The sequence below is a fragment of the Cottoperca gobio genome, chromosome 6 (genome assembly GCF_900634415.1).
Source record: "Cottoperca gobio chromosome 6, fCotGob3.1, whole genome shotgun sequence".
In the NCBI taxonomy this organism is placed as follows: Eukaryota; Metazoa; Chordata; class Actinopteri; order Perciformes; family Bovichtidae; genus Cottoperca; species Cottoperca gobio.
Window position 1 is genome coordinate 27,602,029 of NC_041360.1, and position 20,000 is coordinate 27,622,028.

The 20,000-nt window shown below is 37.7% G+C and overlaps 2 protein-coding genes across 2 annotated transcripts in view; both read right to left on the reverse strand.

Moving 5' to 3' along the window:
• LOC115009715 (laminin subunit beta-1-like) overlaps positions 1-8,973 on the reverse strand; it is a 39,430-nt gene extending 30,457 nt beyond the window's left edge. Inside the window, 8 exon segments of the mRNA XM_029433908.1 lie at positions 4,126-4,246; positions 5,259-5,461; positions 5,534-5,597; positions 5,774-5,962; positions 6,323-6,396; positions 6,668-6,806; positions 7,851-8,050; positions 8,770-8,973. Of these exon segments, the coding sequence (XP_029289768.1) occupies positions 4,126-4,246; positions 5,259-5,461; positions 5,534-5,597; positions 5,774-5,962; positions 6,323-6,396; positions 6,668-6,806; positions 7,851-8,050; positions 8,770-8,800 (1,021 nt within the window). The 5' untranslated portion in view covers positions 8,801-8,973.
• Positions 8,974-13,463: 4,490 nt separating this feature from the next.
• Positions 13,464-20,000, reverse strand: part of lamb4 (laminin, beta 4) — a 47,699-nt gene continuing 41,162 nt past the window's right edge. Inside the window, exons 27-34 of the mRNA XM_029433970.1 lie at positions 19,550-19,752; positions 19,252-19,449; positions 18,401-18,545; positions 17,460-17,667; positions 15,540-15,675; positions 15,267-15,437; positions 13,813-13,966; positions 13,464-13,603 (exon numbers count right to left, since the gene is read on the reverse strand). Coding sequence (XP_029289830.1) covers positions 13,464-13,603; positions 13,813-13,966; positions 15,267-15,437; positions 15,540-15,675; positions 17,460-17,667; positions 18,401-18,545; positions 19,252-19,449; positions 19,550-19,752 — 1,355 coding nt within the window. The remainder of the gene's footprint in view (positions 13,604-13,812; positions 13,967-15,266; positions 15,438-15,539; positions 15,676-17,459; positions 17,668-18,400; positions 18,546-19,251; positions 19,450-19,549; positions 19,753-20,000) is intronic.

The window sequence follows — 20,000 nt, forward strand, 5'->3', positions numbered from 1 at the left end:
CTATACTCATATATATATATATATAACATATAATTATATATATACAATACATATCATATATTATATATCATATAAATACCTATATATATATATATATATATACATATATATTATTATATATATACATAATTATATATATATATATATAATATATATATATATATATATATTATATACCCCTCCTCATCTCTCTCTACTCTCTATCTTCTCTATCTTCTCTCTTCTACTCCCCTTCTCTCTCTCTCCTCTACCATTCTCTCTCATGCTCTCCTCTCCAACCTCTCTGTCCTCTCTTGTACCATTCTCTCTCTCCTCCCTATCTCTCTTCTCCTATTCCCTACTCTCTTCTCTCTCTCTATCTCTTTCTCTACTCTCTCTCTCTCTATCTATCTATCATCTCGCCCCCCTACTCCCTCTCTCTCCCTCCCTCTCTCTCCCTCTCCTCCCCCCCCCTCTCTCCGTCTCTCTCTCATCTCTATATCTCTATCTCCTATCTCTCCTCTATCCCCTATCTTCTACCTCCTCTATATCCTATATAATATACCTCTCTATAATATATCTCCCTATCTTACTCCTATTATCTACCTACTCCCCTATCTCTATCGATATATACAATACATACATACATAGACAGAGATATATATTATATAATACATACAGACATACAATAGATATATATAGAGAGATAGACATACAGACTACATAGCCTATATATATATAGATAGAATATGATATATATTAGTATACTGATAGATATAGATACATATAATATATAGACATCTATAGATAGATACAGATATATATATATATAGATATATATGATATGCCACAGAATATCTATACATAGAATAGTAGATACATATATATATATATAAGAAGAGATATCACAGATATATAAGATAGAGAGAGGACATAGAGATGACCACATAGACAGATAGATACACATAGATAGACATATATATATACACAGAGACAGAGAGCGATAGATAGAGCCAGAGACACATAGATAGACACCATAAAGATAGAGATATAGACATAGACACAGTACACCATATATAGACCACATAAGAGACACACATATATTATATATATACACACATATATATATATATACACACATATATATATATATACCAACATATATATATAGATATATAAAGCACATATATATATATCTATCCCCATATATATATATATAATACACACATATAATAATCTACACACCATATTATATATAGACACAACATATATATATATATATATACACACATATATATATATATATATACCACACAGATATAATTATAGATATGACACACTAGATATATATATATATACCCACATCTATAGCATATATAGATATAATATCTGTGTGTATATATATGTTTAATATATGTATATATCTTCTGTTATCATATATCTCTCTCTACTCTTCTCCTCTCTGTGTGTCTCTCCATATATCTATCTCTCTCTGTGTGTATCCTCCTCTCCTTATCTCTGTCTCTCTGTCTCTTCTTCTGTCTCTATGTCTCTCTGTCCTGTCTCTCTCTCTCCTTGCTCTCTCCTCGTGTCTCTCTCTGTACCTCTCCTTCCTCCTCTCTCTCCTCCTCTCCCTCTATCCTCTGTCTCTCTCCTCTCTTTCTCATCGCTCTCTCTCTCTCTTGTCTCTCTCTCTCTTCTCCTCTCTCTCTTGATCTCTCTCTCTTCTCTCTCTTCTCTCTCTTCTCTCTCCCTCTCCTCTCTCTCTCTCTCTCTCTCTCCTCTCTCTCTCTCTCTCTCTCTCTCTCTCTCCTCTCTCCTCTCTCTCTCTCCTCTCTCTCTCTGCTCTCTCTCTCTCTCTCCCCCTCTCTCTCTCTCTCTCTCTCTCTCTCCTCCCCTCCCCTCTCTCTCTCTCTCTTCTCTCTCTCTCTCCTCTCTCTCTCTCTCTCTCTCTCTCTCTCTCTCTCTCTCCCTGTCTCTCACCCTCTCTCTCAGTCGCTCTCTCTCTCTCTCTCCCTCTCTCCCTCTCTCTCTATCTATCCTCTCTCTCTCTCCAGCCTCCTCTCCTCTCTCTACCTCTCCCCCCATCTCATAAGTATATATACATATATCATATATATAATATTACAACATCATATATATATAAATATATATATATTAAATGTATATATAATTAAGATATTATATATATATATAAATATATAATTATATATTAACACATATATATATTATATAATATATGTGATCATATATAATCTATATATTTGGTATATATTATTATATATATGTGTGTATATATATAATATATATTATATACACATAATTATATACACAGATATATTATATATATACATATCACTAGTACCTAAACATTATATATATATATATACATATACACATATATTACATATATATACACCTAATATATATATATTACATAATATACACAATATATATATATAATACATTATATCCCATTAATATAGATATATATACATAATTCACATATATATATATCTAATATATATACATCTATATACTATATATACATACATATATATACACATTCTATATATATATACATATATTACACATAATATATATAATATATATATATATATACATAATATACACATATATAATTACAATATATATATTACTATATATGTATATACAATTTAATATACACACATAGATATATACATATATATACACCCTATATTACACACATATACATATAATAATAGATATATATATATATGAATATAGATATATATATAATATCTCTGTCTCTCTCTATCTCTGGTTCTGTATCTTCTCTCTCTCCCTCTCTCCCTCTCTCCTCTCCCTTCTCCCCCTCTCCTCTCCTCCCTCCCTCCCCTCTCTCTCTCTCCCTCTCTCTCCCCTCGCTCTCTCTCTTCTCTCCCTCTCCCCCCTATCTACTCCCTCTCTCTCCCCCTATCTCTCTCTCTCTACTCCCCCTCTACGATACCCTCTCTCTCTCTCTAACCCTTACTCTCCACATTATAATCATCTCTATCTACCTATCTCTCCACATATCTCTCTCTCCTATCTCTCTCCATTCTCTATCATCTATATACATACATATATATACCCATATTACATCTATATCCCTACGAGATATACCAGATAGACATATAGATACAATAGAGAGATACAGATATAGAGAGATATAGATAGCGACATATAGAGACCAGGACACACGATACAGAGAGAGCATATATGAGGAAGAGTATGGAGATATATATAGATATAATAGATAGATATTATATAGGGATATATCTAATAGGGGGGGGGGGGGGGGGGGGGGGGGGGGAGGGGGGGGGGATGGTATATGTAATATATATATAATATACATACTATATATTAGCAATACACATATATATATAACATATATATATACGATATAACACTATATATATATATAATATATATAGTATATATATATACATATATATTATCACCATATATATACCATATAATATATATATTATATATATATATCTATATAATATATATATATCTAGTATATGATCTATCATATCTATATATCTTCTATTATATATACAAATATACTATATATCACTAGAGATAGTATCTATACCTAGTATACACTATCTATATATTTATATACATATAACACATATATTACAATATATATACACATATATATATCTATATACATATATCTACACATATATATAGATATATATATACATAATATACAATAGTTATATATAATATTACTTATATATAACATTCAATATATTATATATCAGATATACTATATATACTATACATTATAAAATATATTTATTATAAATACTATACACATATAATATACCTATATTATACCTATTTTTATATATATATCTATATATAGATTATATATTTATATATATATACTAGGTTATATATAAGATATATAATATATATATAGACATAGATATAAATATATATACACATATATATACACACATATAATATAATATATATATATATATATATATTATATATATATGTATCTAATATCTTATGTAGATATCGATATATAATATATATATATATATCTATATTATATATATATATAGTATATTATATATTATATAATCTGCATGGACTCACTCTTGCAGGCGTTGGTGTTGCGTCCCTCGGCGGGTCTCCATGGCAGGTCGTGGTAGAAATCCTGACACCGTTCACAGTTCAGACCTTTAGAGTTGTGGTTACACACGCAGTGACCGTGAACCTGAATACACAAAATACACATCTAATCAGCTGAAATAATAATCAATAATCAATATTCACAGGCCGTGTGTTGTGTGATTTACTTTGAATTTAATTGGTCTTGTGTTAAAGTTAATGTTTTATTCATCATGCATTTATTGTTAGTTTGAGAGATCATTTTCATTGATGCTGATTCTTGATAACTATTTCTTGGTATTCTGTTTGTTCAGCCATTTGGTGACTTATTGTACTTATTGGTTGAAAAGAGTATAGTGCTGGAGGTTAGGGTTCGGGTGCCTACTGTACCAAGGGTTTCCATTCAATGGTTTCGCATATTTTAAGTGAATTTCAAGTAAATCAGCAAAAGAAAATGTGAATGAATGCTTGTTTCTATCAAAAACCGTTATGTGATTATTAGTAGTTGGTTCATAGAGATTAACAGTAGATGGGAAACCCTTATAGAATTGCAGAAAGTACGGAGTGTGGAAAGTTCGCCTCGTGGGCACTGCCGTGGTGCCCTTGAGCAAGACGCACACTGCTCCCCAGGCGCTGTATAGTAGCTGCACACTGCTAATACTAGGATGGTTTAAATGCAGAGGCTAAATTTTACTGTGTGTGTGTACATGTGTGATGATAAAAAGGAGAATTCAAAATCTTCCATTTCCATGAGACTAGGTAATTAAAAGAAAGCTGGATGTAAATCCTTCATTTGTGTTAGTTTCATGTATTAATGTGAGGACTGTTTTTCTAGGTAGAAATGTGATCATGCCAGTGGTAATAGAGAAGGGGGTTCGGAGTTGTAGTGTTCCCACTGTGCACTGGTTAAATAGTTGATTTGTTATAATTTATGGAACAGTCAGAAAGGGTTAGAGTAGGCATTGATGATTTTCATAGCTAAATTGAGTGATTTATTTAGTTTGTAGACATAGTAATAGGTCATCTGTGTAGAGACTGATTTTGTTTGTTGTTATTTAGACGTATGAATAGTGATGGTGAGAGCGGACATGTCCCTCTGCAGACTCAAGTTTTCTCACCATGCCCTCGCTGGTCTGGCCGGCGCCCTGGATGGGGGCGCACTCAGAGGCGTGTCCGTAGCAGAAGCAGTTTCCTCGCACCACCATGTCAAATACGGCGTAATAATACTTCTCCTTGATCTCCATACGAGAGTCCAGCAGGTTGTCTCCGAGTGTGTGCAGTTTGGTAAACTTCACCCGCAGGTTAGTGATCTTCAACATGTCTGAACAAAAGATCAATAACAGGTCAATGATGGATAATAACTCATCAATAAAGTTATTGTGAGGAGACGTACTCTGGATCCGGGGGCTGTAGGGGTCTTCGATCCTGAACACCGGGTCCAGGACTCTGAAAATCACCTGGAAAAAGGGACATTTCACCAAATGATCCGACGTTTAATAAAAACAGTTAAAAAGATCATCAGGTGTGTTATGACATAATTTCCTCTTTAACTCCGTGGTTACCAGACTACAAGTAAACCCTAAATCACTAAAGTGATTATCTTCCGTGGTCGCCCCTCAAAGTGCGGCAGTACCTCTCCTTCAGTGGACGGCTCGATGTCGGAGTAATGTGAGTCACAGATAACGTCGTCAACCTTCTGCATCGGACCCTGAGAGACAGACGGGAACGTGCTCTCACAGTCGTAGGCGAAGTAACGATAAACCTCCCACGTCTTCCCGAAGTCAGAGGACCGCTCAATCACCATGGCAGCAGGCCGAAACGTCTGGGGAGGGAGAACGATGTTAGAAAACATACTTTAACTAAATATCATGAAAACATACTTTAACTAAATATATTGTGTTGTTCATGTGATAAAGATCTTTTAAACCCTGTCATACCTGCAGTCACCAGCTGCTGCAGTAAGTAAGTAAAGAAAACATTTTCCACGACTAATCTCCGGGAGAGGTCTGTCTGAACAGCTTTTATTCTGACCTTACTGTCCTTTAGACGTAGTTTTTCTCACTTTATCAGGCCAATTCATGATGCAACGGCAAGAGCTTGTTTGCCGTTACCAACAATGAGCAGTAAACTGACGTTTTCATTACCCAGAATGCCCTGTTATGTGTGTCTGTGTAGAACTCACCTTGAAGGTCATGATGAGGTGTGTGAAGTGAAACTCTGCCTCCAGGTTCAGCTGAATGGTGACGTTCTCCAGACCTGCAGACAGCAGCCCAGTTACACCAGAAATGACAGAAACACAGACACTGTGTACTGTGTCTCTGGTCAAACATGAACCTCCAGCTGCTTCATTCACATTAAATATGATAATTGAATAAACAAAGATAGACAAAATGTACCGTTTATGAACATTAAACATTTTAAAATGAGCTAAATAAACCCCCCCCATTCTCAGACTGCCCCCCTCCCTCACCGTTCTCAGACTGCCCCTACCCCCCCTCACTGTTCTCAGACTGCCCCCCTCCCTCACCGTTCTCAGACTGCCACCAGGTCTTCAGTCTGTTTGGAGCAAACGTGGTGACGACATTCTCGATGCGATGTCCGCTTGCCTGATGGCTCAGCTGGTTGTACAGTGTCGCAGAGTCACACAAGAAACACTTCTTCTCCTCCTAGAGGGGGGGGGGGGGGGGGGGGATAAAGTGAATTCTTCAGATTCCTCTCTGGTCTCGGTCGGAGAAGATTAAAGGAAACTTTGTGTTGATCTCAAATAAACACGTTTAACAGAAAAATTGAATAAATACGAACATTATAAGGTGGAGAGGATTTTATTTATACTTATACTTTAAATCTGCTCACTGCTTCTTACTGAGCGCGCTCCGTTCGTCTTCTCTGATTGGACAGCTTCTGTTTGACCTTTGAAGAAACATCTGGACAAATATGTGTCTGCAGTTTCCTTATAAGGAGCTTGTTCACACAGGAAACCCTGCAGACACACTGTGCATGTGCGCGTGTGTGTGTGTGTGTGTGTGTGTGTGTGGCATGAACTCCTGTTAGTCACAGATGTGATTTCTCCTTGTGCGTCCTGTTTCCTGTCTGTCTGTATCTGAATGTTTCTTCTCTGGTTCGTTTGTATAAAGTGTGAACAGGAATCAAAACACTGCATCACATTCTGTTGGTCCAGACCAGAACTAAATGAACCCAACTACAGCTTCATCCACACGAATGCTTCTTAGTTTTTATAACGCAGAACCTTTGCTACGTTTATGTGTATCGTCCGCTGCGCCGTAAACCTTTATTTAAAGACATTTAACGTTAAGGAATGTGTCTCCGTTTGAGTGACAGCGCGTGTGAAAGATCTAAAGTATCAGACGTTTTATACAGGAAACACAATAATACTCTACTACTTTCGCTTCCGGTGGTGAGGCATCTTCACTTCAGTTTAGGGGCCGAACTCCTCGGCAGGCAGTGGAAAGACCCTAACCATCAAACTGGATTCCCTTTAACATTTACTAAAGAAAGTCATATTTATATTGCATCACAGACACATGTTTGATTAATAAAAAACAAACAAACAGTTAAATAACATGATACTTCCTGTATTATTTAAATCAGGCTGTATTCATCTCTCCATGATGGTGAGCTTATCACCATAATATATTAGTTCTCCACAATGTTTTTATGTCGCTGTGGGGTTGCAGCCGCACTCTGTTTACCTGAAGGTGGCTTACGATGCAGAACGGCTCGGGCCGGGTCAGTCCGCAGGTGGAGGTGGATGACAGTTGGTGGGCTCGGCCAATCAGAAGGTCTCCTGTTGCTGGGTAACAGCTGCCCTCTGTGCACACGTCGCTGAGCTCCGGGAGGCTAAAGTCATCCTGGGCCCCCCCTTCCTGAGCACAGGTAAACACCTGTAGAGCTGAGAGCAGAGGCTGTTATTGTGAAAGTATTTTATAAAGACACTCAGATGATCTGAGAGCAGAGACTCTTATTGTGAAAGTCTTTGATAAAGACACTCAGATGATCTGAGAGCAGAGGCTCTTATTGTGAAAGTCTTTGATAAAGACACTCAGATGATCTGAGAGCAGAGGCTCTTATTGTGAAAGTCTTTGATAAAGACACTCAGATGCTGTGTTTTAAACAGAGTGTCAGTGAACTCATCAGACTGGTCTAATTAAATCTGATTAAAACTTTTAGCAGTGAACTCATCGAACAGCTGCTTTATTTTGAAACTTTGCCAACTCTTTATCTTTATCACTTTAAATTCCAAAGTTTATATTTATTAGAAATGTTCTCTTTCCTTCATTGTTCAGAGTTTAATTTTGAAGATTACTTTCTCCGTTAATTAAATAAACATTTGATCCGTAAAATATCAGAGAAACACGTTTTATTAGATATTCAGAGAGTTTGGATCCATAAATGATTGTAAAATAACTGCAATTACCTTTACGTTGCTCCACTAATCAGTTCAGCTTTGATTCAAACACTTTATTTAAGGAACAGTCAGAAGATTATTTATCTTGTAAAATAAAGTTTAAACGTTACTTTTTTTTGATGCAGCAGATTAACAGCAGTCAAACATTAGAGTGATTCAGAAACCTGAAGTCGGAACAATAAATATATAAAAGTTAAACTCACCGAGCAGCACTGCGAGCTGAAGCTCCAACATGTTCCTGATGCTTGAAAAGTACAAGAAGCTGCAGGAAACCTGGAAATACGACAAACTTCGGACCGAAACCTCCGGACTGTGAAACTTTCAGATTGTAAAACCTCCAGAAACCTGAAAACCATCGACCCGTGTGAAGCTGCTGAACCCTGCAGACCCCCTCACGATAAACCTTCAGAATAAACCTCCAGAATGAACCTTCACAATAAACTCCTCCTCCTCAGATTCACCGGCACCTATACTTTAGGAAAGATTTCAAAATAAAAGTGGGTGAAATATTTATCTCGTGCAACAACACACAGAAGTAACCCGGCGGTTCAAAGGAAAGTAACGAAGTACTTTTAATCAAGTACTGACTTAAATACACTTTTGAGGTACTTGAGTATTTCCATTTCCTGATACTTTATATTTCTACTCCACTTTATCTCAGAGGAAATATTTAACTTGTACTGCACTACATTTATCTGACAGCTTTAGTTACTTTACAGATTAATAGTACTAAATATTATAAAGTAATAAAATGTAATGTATTATTATATATAATGTCATTAAAATTAGCTCCTCCATTACCAGCTGAACATTAAAGTGATGAACACATTAATGCATCAATAAATATAATATTATAATGTATATTATTCTGCAGAATGATATATATATATAAATATATATATATATATATATATATATAAATATATATATAAATATATATATAAATATAAATATATATATAAATATATATATATATATATATATAAATATATATAAATATATATTTTTATAAATATATATACATATATAAATATATATATTTATATATTTTTTTATAAATATATATACATATATAAATATATATATTTATATATATATATATATAAATAGTATTATATTATATATATATATATATATATATATATATATATATATAGAATATAATACTATTTATATATATATATATATATATATATATATATAGAATATAATACTATTTATATATAAATAGTATGTATATATACTATATATACATACTATTTAAAATATATATTACATAGAGAGTTAAATCACAGTAGACTGAACTCAAACAACTGATTCATTATTAAGTTTCTCTCTTTGTATAAAACTATCAACAGATTGAGTTCAGTGATTCTTCTTCTGTGGTGATGAAGGACACCCCCCACCCCCATCGGAGCTCTACAGACAAAAGACATTCCTTACACCCCCCACTCCCAACACACACACACACACACACACACACACACACAATCCTCCCCCACAGTTAAATATCACCTGCAACAACAAAGGAGGAGGTGTGTGTGTGTGTGTTGGGGGATGTTTGGAAATCTGACCCCCCACCTGAAACATCTGAAGACTCATTCAGGTGCATTGTGGGAAACGACTGTGAACATGTGGAGGCCCGTCAGGCCTGGAGCAGCCAATCAGAGAGCAGCTCATCTGTCTGCAGACAAACATTAACAGCTGAATGGAAACACAGACACACACAGACACGCACGGACTACAAAATACACACTGCTGAGATGACTTCAATGACTTGCACTACAGTGAACCTGATAATGCAATAATAATGGACTTTAAGGTTTTTACATGATGATCACAATATAAACACAAAACACAAAAACACAAAACACATAAACACAAAACACTTGTTTAATTCATCCATCAAAAAATATGCAACCTATACAGTAGAATACAATGGAATTCTTTACACATATTTATTTTACCGCAGCATCAGGCCACAGATTATCAACAAAATCAGAGACATTAACGTAACCTCAGAGTTTAATGTAAATTTGAGACTTTGAAGTAACCTCTGAGACTTTAACGTAACCTCTGAGACTTTAACGTAACCTAGAAGACTTTAACGTAACCTCTGAGACTTGGACGTAACCTAGAAGACTTTGACGTAACCTCTGAGACTTTGACGTAACCTAGAAGACTTTGACGTAACCTCTGAGACTTTAACGTAACCTCTGAGACTTGGACGTAACCTCTGAGACTTGGACGTAACCTCTGAGACTTGGACGTAACCTAGAAGACTTGGACGTAACCTCTGAAACTTTGACGTGACCTCTGAGACTTTAACATAACCTCTGAGACTTGGACATAAGATCTGAGACTTTAACATAACCTCTGAGACTTGGACATAAGCTCTGAGACGAACATAACCTCTGAGACTAACATAACCTCTGAGACTTTGACGCAACCTAGAAGACTTTGACGTAGAAAAGTAGTACGTAAAGTAGAATACAGTGGAATCCTTTACATGTATTTATTTTACCGCAGCATCAGGCCACAGATTATCAACAAAATCAGGGACATTAACGTAACCTCAGAGTTTAATGTAAATTTGAGACTTTGAAGTAACCTCTGAGACTTTAACGTAACCTCTGAGACTTTAATGTCACCTAGAAGACTTTAACGTAACCTCTGAGACTTGGACGTAACCTAGAAGACTTTGACGTAACCTCTGAGACTTTGACGTAACCTAGAAGACTTTGACGTAACGTCTGAGACTTTAACGTAACCTCTGAGACTTTGACGTAACCTCTGAGACTTTAACATAACCTCTGAGACTTGGACATAAGCTCTGAGACTAACATAACCTCTGAGACTAACATAACCTCTGAGACTTTGACGTAACCTAGAAGACTTTGACGTAACCTCTGAGACTGTGACGTAACCTCTGAGACTTGGACGTAACCTCTGAGACTTGGACGTGACCTCTGAGACTTGGACGTAACCTCTGAGACTTGGACGTAACCTAGAAGACTTTGACGTAACCTCTGAGACTTTGACGTGACCTCTGAGACTTTAACATAACCTCTGCGACTTTAACGTAACCTCTGAGACTTGGACGTAACCTCTGAGACTTGGAAGTAACCTCTGAGACTTGGACGTAACCTCTGAGACTTGGACGTAACCTCTGAGACTTGGACGTAACCTAGAAGACTTTGACGTAACCTCTGAGACTTTGACGTAACCTCTGAGACTTTGACGTAACCTCTGAGACTTGGACGTAACCTAGAAGACTTTGACGTAACCTCTGAGACTTGGACGTAACCTAGAAGACTTTGACGTAACCTCTGAGACTTTGACGTGACCTCTGAGACTTTAACATAACCTCTGCGACTTTAACGTAACCTCTGAGACTTGGACGTAACCTCTGAGACTTGGAAGTAACCTCTGAGACTTGGACGTAACCTCTGAGACTTGGACGTAACCTCTGAGACTTGGACGTAACCTAGAAGACTTTGACGTAACCTCTGAGACTTTGACGTAACCTCTGAGACTTTGACGTAACCTCTGAGACTTGGACGTAACCTAGAAGACTTTGACGTAACCTCTGAGACTTTGACGTAACCTAGAAGACTTTGACGTAACGTCTGAGACTTTAACATAACCTCTGAGACTTTGACGTAACCTCTGAGACTTTAACATAACCTCTGAGACTTGGACATAAGCTCTGAGACTAACATAACCTCTGAGACTAACATAACCTCTGAGACTTTGACGTAACCTAGAAGACTTTGACGTAACCTCTGAGACTGTGACGTAACCTCTGAGACTTGGACGTAACCTCTGAGACTTGGACGTAACCTCTGAGACTTGTACGTGACCTCTGAGACTTGGACGTAACCTCTGAGACTTGGACGTAACCTAGAAGACTTTGACGTAACCTCTGAGACTTTGACGTGACCTCTGAGACTTTAACATAACCTCTGCGACTTTAACGTAACCTCTGAGACTTGGACGTAACCTCTGAGACTTGGAAGTAACCTCTGAGACTTGTACGTGACCTCTGAGACTTGGACGTAACCTCTGAGACTTGGACGTAACCTAGAAGACTTTGACGTAACCTCTGAGACTTTGACGTAACCTCTGAGACTTTGACGTAACCTCTGAGACTTGGACGTAACCTCTGAGACTTTGACGTAACCTCTGAGACTTTGACGCAACCTAGAAGACTTTGACGTAACCTCTAAGACAATGTTATCATTAATGTTGAATGATTTTCTGTGGTCAAATGTATAATTTATGAAAATAAAAGTAACATTTTTCTACCAGTTTTCACGGAATCAATGAAACACATTTTTTTGATGAATAGATATTATTTTAATGTATAGATGTCAAATTCTTTGCATAACTTGGAAAGATACATGTAAAAAACTTTTGAAAAATATATTGACACATACAAAACTCTGACTAGTATTTTAGAAAAGTTAAAAAAGATAAAGAGAAGAAATTAAGAGAAAATTAAAAAATATATATTTATTTGATTTCTGTATTTAGATTAGAAGCATCATTCTTAAAGTAATTAAGAATTAAAATCAATAAAAAAGAGAGGTGACGAACATATATATATATATATATATATATATATACACAGACATATATACACAGACATATATTCAGGTATACAGTATATATGTGCCAATAAAACAAGTATAGAAAAACTTCAGACTGATCCTTGAAGTTTCAAATGTCTTAAGGTTTGGAAACACTGGTTTAAGAGAACATTACTCTGTATTTATGAGGACCTGCGTATAAGTACGTAGTACTCTGTAGTATTTATGAGGACCTATGTTTCATTCTGCAGTATTCAGTAGTAGTTATGAGGACCTAGGTTTCAGTGTACAGTACTCAATAGTATTTATGAAGTACAGCTAGCGTATCCTTCGGCTCTCTGGGAGATATCCTTGCGAAGTTTATCCACCGTGTCCAACAACTTGGAGACATCTGCTGCTTTATCGTCTTTCTTCTTGATGAGCTGCTGGATCTTTTCCTCAAATTCTAAATACACACAGTACACAAATACATATACAATACTGTAGTACAGTAATATATGCATGATATATACTGTAGTATTGCACATTACCACTGCAGATAATACTGCATTACTGCTACTGCCAGTACTAGTCCTGTTTCTCCCAATGCTACAATAACTGACTAAACACTAGCTATAAAAGTAGTAATACTACTAATAAAAGTAGTAATACTACCTTGTATCTGTTGGAGTTTGTCCTCCAGCTGTCTCTTCATCTTGTCTGCCTCCTCCATGATGTTCTTCAGTCGTTCTGCAGCTTCACTCTGTACCGTCTGATTTGAGTTTTTCTGCTTAAAAAGCTCTAACAGCCTCATCACATCGTCCAGCGCCTGTTAGAGGGACAGTGTGAGAAATCAGATACTGAACGTACCGCATTCTAACGTACCGCATACTAACATATTTATTTTGTCTCACTGAAACCTGGCTGATACACGAAGAATATGTCAGTCTAAATTAATCCACTCCTCCTGATCATATTAATACTCACATTCACATATCAAGCTCCTCTCCAGTGGAACCAGCTTCTAGTTTGTGTTCAGGAGGCAGACACCCTCTCTACATTTCAGAGCAGGCTAAAGACTTTCCTTTTTGTTAAAGCTTATAGTTAGGGCTGGCTCAGGTTTGCCTTGGATCAGCCCCTAGTTATGCTGCTATAGGCTTTGACTGCCGGGGGACACCTCCCTGCTCTCCTCCTTCTCTTCCTCTCTCCTCTCCTCCCTCTCTTCTTCTCCCGCTCTATCTGTATGCATTTATGTAAATGTATGTTACTAACTCATCATCCGGGGCATCATCCCCGGAGTGTCTGTCTCTCATGTGGCAGGTTGCCACTGATAAAGTTTACGTCAGGATCATGAATCGTGGCTGCGCCTGCTGCCCTGGTCCTGCTGGACACCGGGAAGCATTTTTGACATTTTCCTGGAGTCATCCATACTTTCTCTTTTTCAACACAACATAATTTCTGTCAAATGTTGTATTTGTACTATGTTGTTTATCCTGTACACATGACATCTATTACACGTATGTCCGTCCTGGGAGAGGGATCCCTCTGAGGTTTTTTCCATTTTTCCCCCTTTAATTATGGGGTTTCTTTTAGAAGGTTTTTCCTTGTGCGATGCAAGGGTCTAAGGACAGAGGGTCTAAGGACAGAGGGTGTCGTAACCTGTACGGTCTGTAAAGCACACTGGGACAAATATATAATTTGTGATATTGGGCTATATAAATAAATTTGATTTGATTCTAACGTACCGCATTCTAACGTACCGCATACTAACACACCGCACACCAACACACCGCACACCAACCACTGCACAAGAATGTACCGCACACCAGCGTACTTTATACTTACATACTTTATACTAACGTACGGCAAACTAACAAACCTTATACTAACGTACTTCATAGTAACGTACCTAATACTAAAGTACTTTATACTAAGTTACTGCATACTAACATACAGCAAACTAACGTACTTTACACTAACTTACGGCATATTAACATACTTTATACTAACATACTGCATACTAACTTACTGCATATTAATGCGTCTCTACCGCATACTAATGTACCGCATACTAATGTACCGCATACTAATGTACCGCATACTAATATACCGCATACTAATACACCCACCGGTTCGGTGTCAGTTGTCTGTTTTAAAGCAGACTCAGCAGCCTCTTTGGCGTCTCTCGCCGCCTCTCTGTTCTGTTCAGATTTCTTCTTCAGGGCTTCAATCTCGTCCTGCAGATCTTGAGGTGGACGGGTCATCAGCTTTGTTTCGATGTTGTCCAGTTTGTCTTTGATCTGCAACAAGATAGAGAGAACACATTCAAACACATCAGCATCCGGTAGGGCTAAAGTCATGCTACAGATGTTTGAGACATTTGAAATATGTTTGATCTTTACGTCTTGGATCCGGTCTTTGGCCATGTCTCTTTCTCGGCTGGCTGCGTCCAGGTCATCGTTGGCTTTGTCCTGAGCTTTTTCTGCTTCATAAATATCTCCGCTGATCTCTGTCACATCAATATTCTTTGTCCGCTCCCTCAACATAACAACAACAACAACACAGCTTCAACATCCAAGGATTTCATCATGAAGGCAACGTGGTCATATATCATGTTAGTGTGGACGTCAAAACAAACCAGTAGGTTTCATCTTCCAGGGAACTTAAAGTTAAAGTTCTGTGTTTTCAGACAACTCACGGTTATTTTAAGTATTATCTAGAGCAGGGGTAGCCAATGTGAGACTACGTGAGTCGCCCGCAGACCATGTTCTATAAATAACACTTGTCACCATGAAGCTCCGTCTAAAATATGTATTTAATTGTTTTGCTGTTTCTTTTTAAATCAATAACTCTTGATTATTGTGTTATTATTAGGTGTAATTTAAGATTTAAAATGACAATATTAGGGAGTCCCGGTAGCTCAACCGGTAGCACAGGCATCCCATATACAAAGGCTGAGTCCTTGCCACAGCAGCCACTGGTTCAAGTCCGACCTGTGGCCATTTGCTGTATGTCGTTCCCCTTCTCACTATCATAAAGGCATGAAAAGCCCAAAAATATAACTTTCAAAGTAAAATGACAATATTGAATATAGAATTTAAAAAACAAAAATGTTTTATGTATATATGAACTCTGACCCTGTAAGTAAATAAATCTCCATTTCCCTTTTCGCTGAGACAAGCTAACGGGAGCAGCTACAATGGGGAGCTAGGTGTGTTTTTACGCTAAACACGGCAGAAAAGCGAAAGAAAACTAACTATTTTCACAATGATTGGGAGGAAGAATAATTTTTTACAACAGTGAAAGAAAAGTGTGTATGTCTCATTTGCGGGGCGACAGCAAAGCGGAACATTGTGGAGACACTTCGGTACGTGTCACAGAAGCTACCATGCTAACTAACTAACTACCACCTGCAGCACTGCGAGCAGAACAAGCCGGGAGTTAAAGGTAGCTTTGGACAAGCAGCAGTCTGTTTTCACGAGGCCGGTCAACATGTCACAGAAAGCAACGGAAGCTGCACATTTTTAAATAAAGTACAAGAAAGCCTTTTCGGACGGAGAGGTCTTGAAAGGTGCAATGATGTTATTGAAAACACTGTTCTAAGACTAGAAGAAAGGTTCCAATGTCATCTCCACTCTCTCAGATGTTACACAGTTAGTGGTTTGTACAAACAGGATATGATTTGAAGATGTGACAGTTAATGATTTCTTAAATGTTTTTACAGAAGTGATACTTTGTACTAAAATATAACTGGTGTGATTTTGAACAAAATGTTACAAATGTACTCATTCATACAAAACTGTCAATAAAGATATTTACAAAAACATCAGAGATGTGATATCTCTGACTTTCAAATGTTGACATAGATTGAGAACATAAATAAATAATGTTTAAATATATCTGTTTCTTACCATGGTAAATCATTGTTAATAATCATTGTGAGGAATAATTAACATCAACATGTGATCAGACAGTCTCTTCACATATATGAATATTTATTATGATTATTAAGGATAATATTATCATTAAAGTTGAACCGTACAACTACATTATTCAGGAAGTTTGTATCAAACAAGTAGCCCTTCGAATTATTCAGTACCTTGAAGTAGCTCTCGGTATCAAAGGTTGGTGACCCCTGATCTAGAGTTTGGTGTTTTGGTAAAAGTTTGGTGCTTTGGTAAAAGCCTGGTGTTAAAGTTAGATTTTTTGGCTAAAGTTTGGTTTATCAATTAAAGTTTTGTGTTTTGGTTAAAGTTTCATGTTTACGTTATTTAACAGATGTTCAGTGTTATTTAGGTCATTTCATGCTTGCAGTCACTGACTTGAGTTCCCCAGCTTTCTGCAGCAGGTCCCCGGTGGTCTTGGCGGGCTGCCCCAAGTTCTTCAGGTCATCCAGGTAGTTGGTGGTGTTAGACAGTTGAGTGTTGATGTCATTGATCATTGATCGGATCTGATCAGGTGATCGAGGCAGTTGGATGTCGAGAACAGCTCGGGCCATTTTCTCGATGTCCTCTGGAGGAACCAAATCATCTGTCATGGAGGAAACATGATTAATTATGTTGTTGTTAAAGTAAATCAGTATCAAACTGTCTGCATATGAACTTTGGATAATACTTTCTATGAGCCCAATGCTTTCTGTCCCTAACAGCCATAAAACATTATAGATGAGACTTATAATGAAATATAAGTGTCTTATGAATGAACTGACTAGTACAATATGACTATCTCACCTATACACACTTCAACACTCAGCTGTATTAAGGACTCATAGTATTCTATAATAGTCCATGCAGTATCAGGGGGGTACCTTGCTCCAGGGTACCTCGGCAGTGCCCAGGAGGCAAACCAGCATCTCTCCAGGTGCCGCCCACTTATGATATGGACTTATGTTACTGCATGGACTATTATAGCATACTGTGAGTCCATACAGCTGATTGTTGAGGTGTGTAAAGGTGAGAATAGGTACTCATATTATAATATATAACATATTATATATTTTAAGCCTCTAGTTTACAACTTGTGAAGAGCATCCATAAGACACTTATAATTTATTATAAGTTACATCTATAATTTTATATCTGCATTGTGTGTGTTTATGAGTGTAGTTGTGAATGCATTATATTTCACAATAAATGCCCTCGTAATGCACTACAGATTAATAATGTCGGACGCCTCACATCCGGAGATTCTCTCATGTGTAAAGTGATGAACCAGAGTCCTCCGGGTGAGGACTCCAGTCCTGCAGCATCACCTCAACACTGACCCATCAGGTAGTCTTTGACTCTCTGGAGCAGCTCCTTGGTTTTATTTTTCTCTCTCTGGAGGGAGTCGATGTTGTCGTTAATCCGGTCATGGAGGTCTTTGGCCTGGCCTTTAGTGTCCTGAGCTGCCCTTTTGGCATCATTGATCTGACACAAAGTACACAATTATAACATTTATTTAACAGTGAAGCAGTGACGTGACCAACAATATGATAATCAGGCACAGTAACTATTTTGCTTTGGTATTTGCTTCCAGTCACAAGGTTAAGGTTTCTTTGGTTGTGGATGTTGGGACCCTCACAGTATGGACATTGAGCTATAGGACTCAATTTCCCATGATTCATTGTGTCAAGGCCCTCCCTCATTTCCTGCAACCTTATATCACCTTTCGCAGCTAAGTGTAAAAACTCAGCTAATGCAATGCGTTTGTTCTCTTTTCTCCTCGTCCTCTACCTCCACGGACCTCCTCGGTTCCTTGCTGCAGCGGCCTGCGGAAAGTACGAGACCGCAGCATCGGATGGCTGGACTTTTGCCTTTTAGCGCTACAAACGCGAGCACTTGCCTAAAAGACTTTCAGTTACCCAGCACTGCGAATTTTCAGAAACAAAATGTTGTGCATGCAGCAGCTCTCCAGAGCCAGGAAGTCTTCACATTAGGAACAAACTGTAGTTAGCAAGGAGCTAACAGCATTCTGCAAGATAACAAACGTTCCTCCGTCCTGCACACAGCTGATCGAGCTGGAACAGCAACAACAACGACTTGACCGGCAACACGCCGAAACAACAAAGACAGCACGACCGCCTGTTATAACTCTTTCAGATTAAAAGATGATTATCTGGAGGTGGAAACCTACCTTGTTGTTGGCGTCCTCCAGGCTTGATGGGAGTGTGATGAGTTTGTCTTTCACTCTCTCTGCCATCTCTGAAGCTTTCTGACTGACAGGAACGACTCCGTCACAGTTTGGTCCACCACATTTCCTTTTTCCCAGATCCAGAGTACACAGAGCTCCACCACATCCTGAACAATCCTCCAGACCGGCTGCTCCACAGATCTGTACAGGACACGGGAAACAAAATCAAGATTTAATTTCAATATAGGAGCACCTCTAATTGGTTGATGTGTGAGTCACGTGACTGCAGGTTAACGCTCACCTTGTTGTTGAAGTTGACCTCGCTGAGCTCTCTGACCTTCTTCTCCAGCGGTGCCAGGTCTCCTCTGCTGCTGCACTTGCTCAGTTTGTGTTTGACTTCCTGTCTGCTGTCCATGGAGTCCTCCAGAGCTTTGTTGGCGTTTCTCACTCTCTTCTCGTCCGACAGGAAGGATTCATGCAGCTTCTGGATCTCATCCAGCAGCTCTGCAACAGCATCAAGAAGACGGTTTAAAAGTTAAGGGTGTGTTGCATCAGTAGCTTCTGATTCAGACTTCTTCTCTTTCTGCACACTTTCATTTCAAAGGGATTCACAAAGTATTTATTTCTGCAGAACGTCATCTGTGGAGAAACAGACTGAAGTCACAGAGAGATATTTGCATAATTTTCATGTTCCCTAAAACACATATGCTACTAAATCATTTCTACAAATTACCAGACCATAACCTGCATTA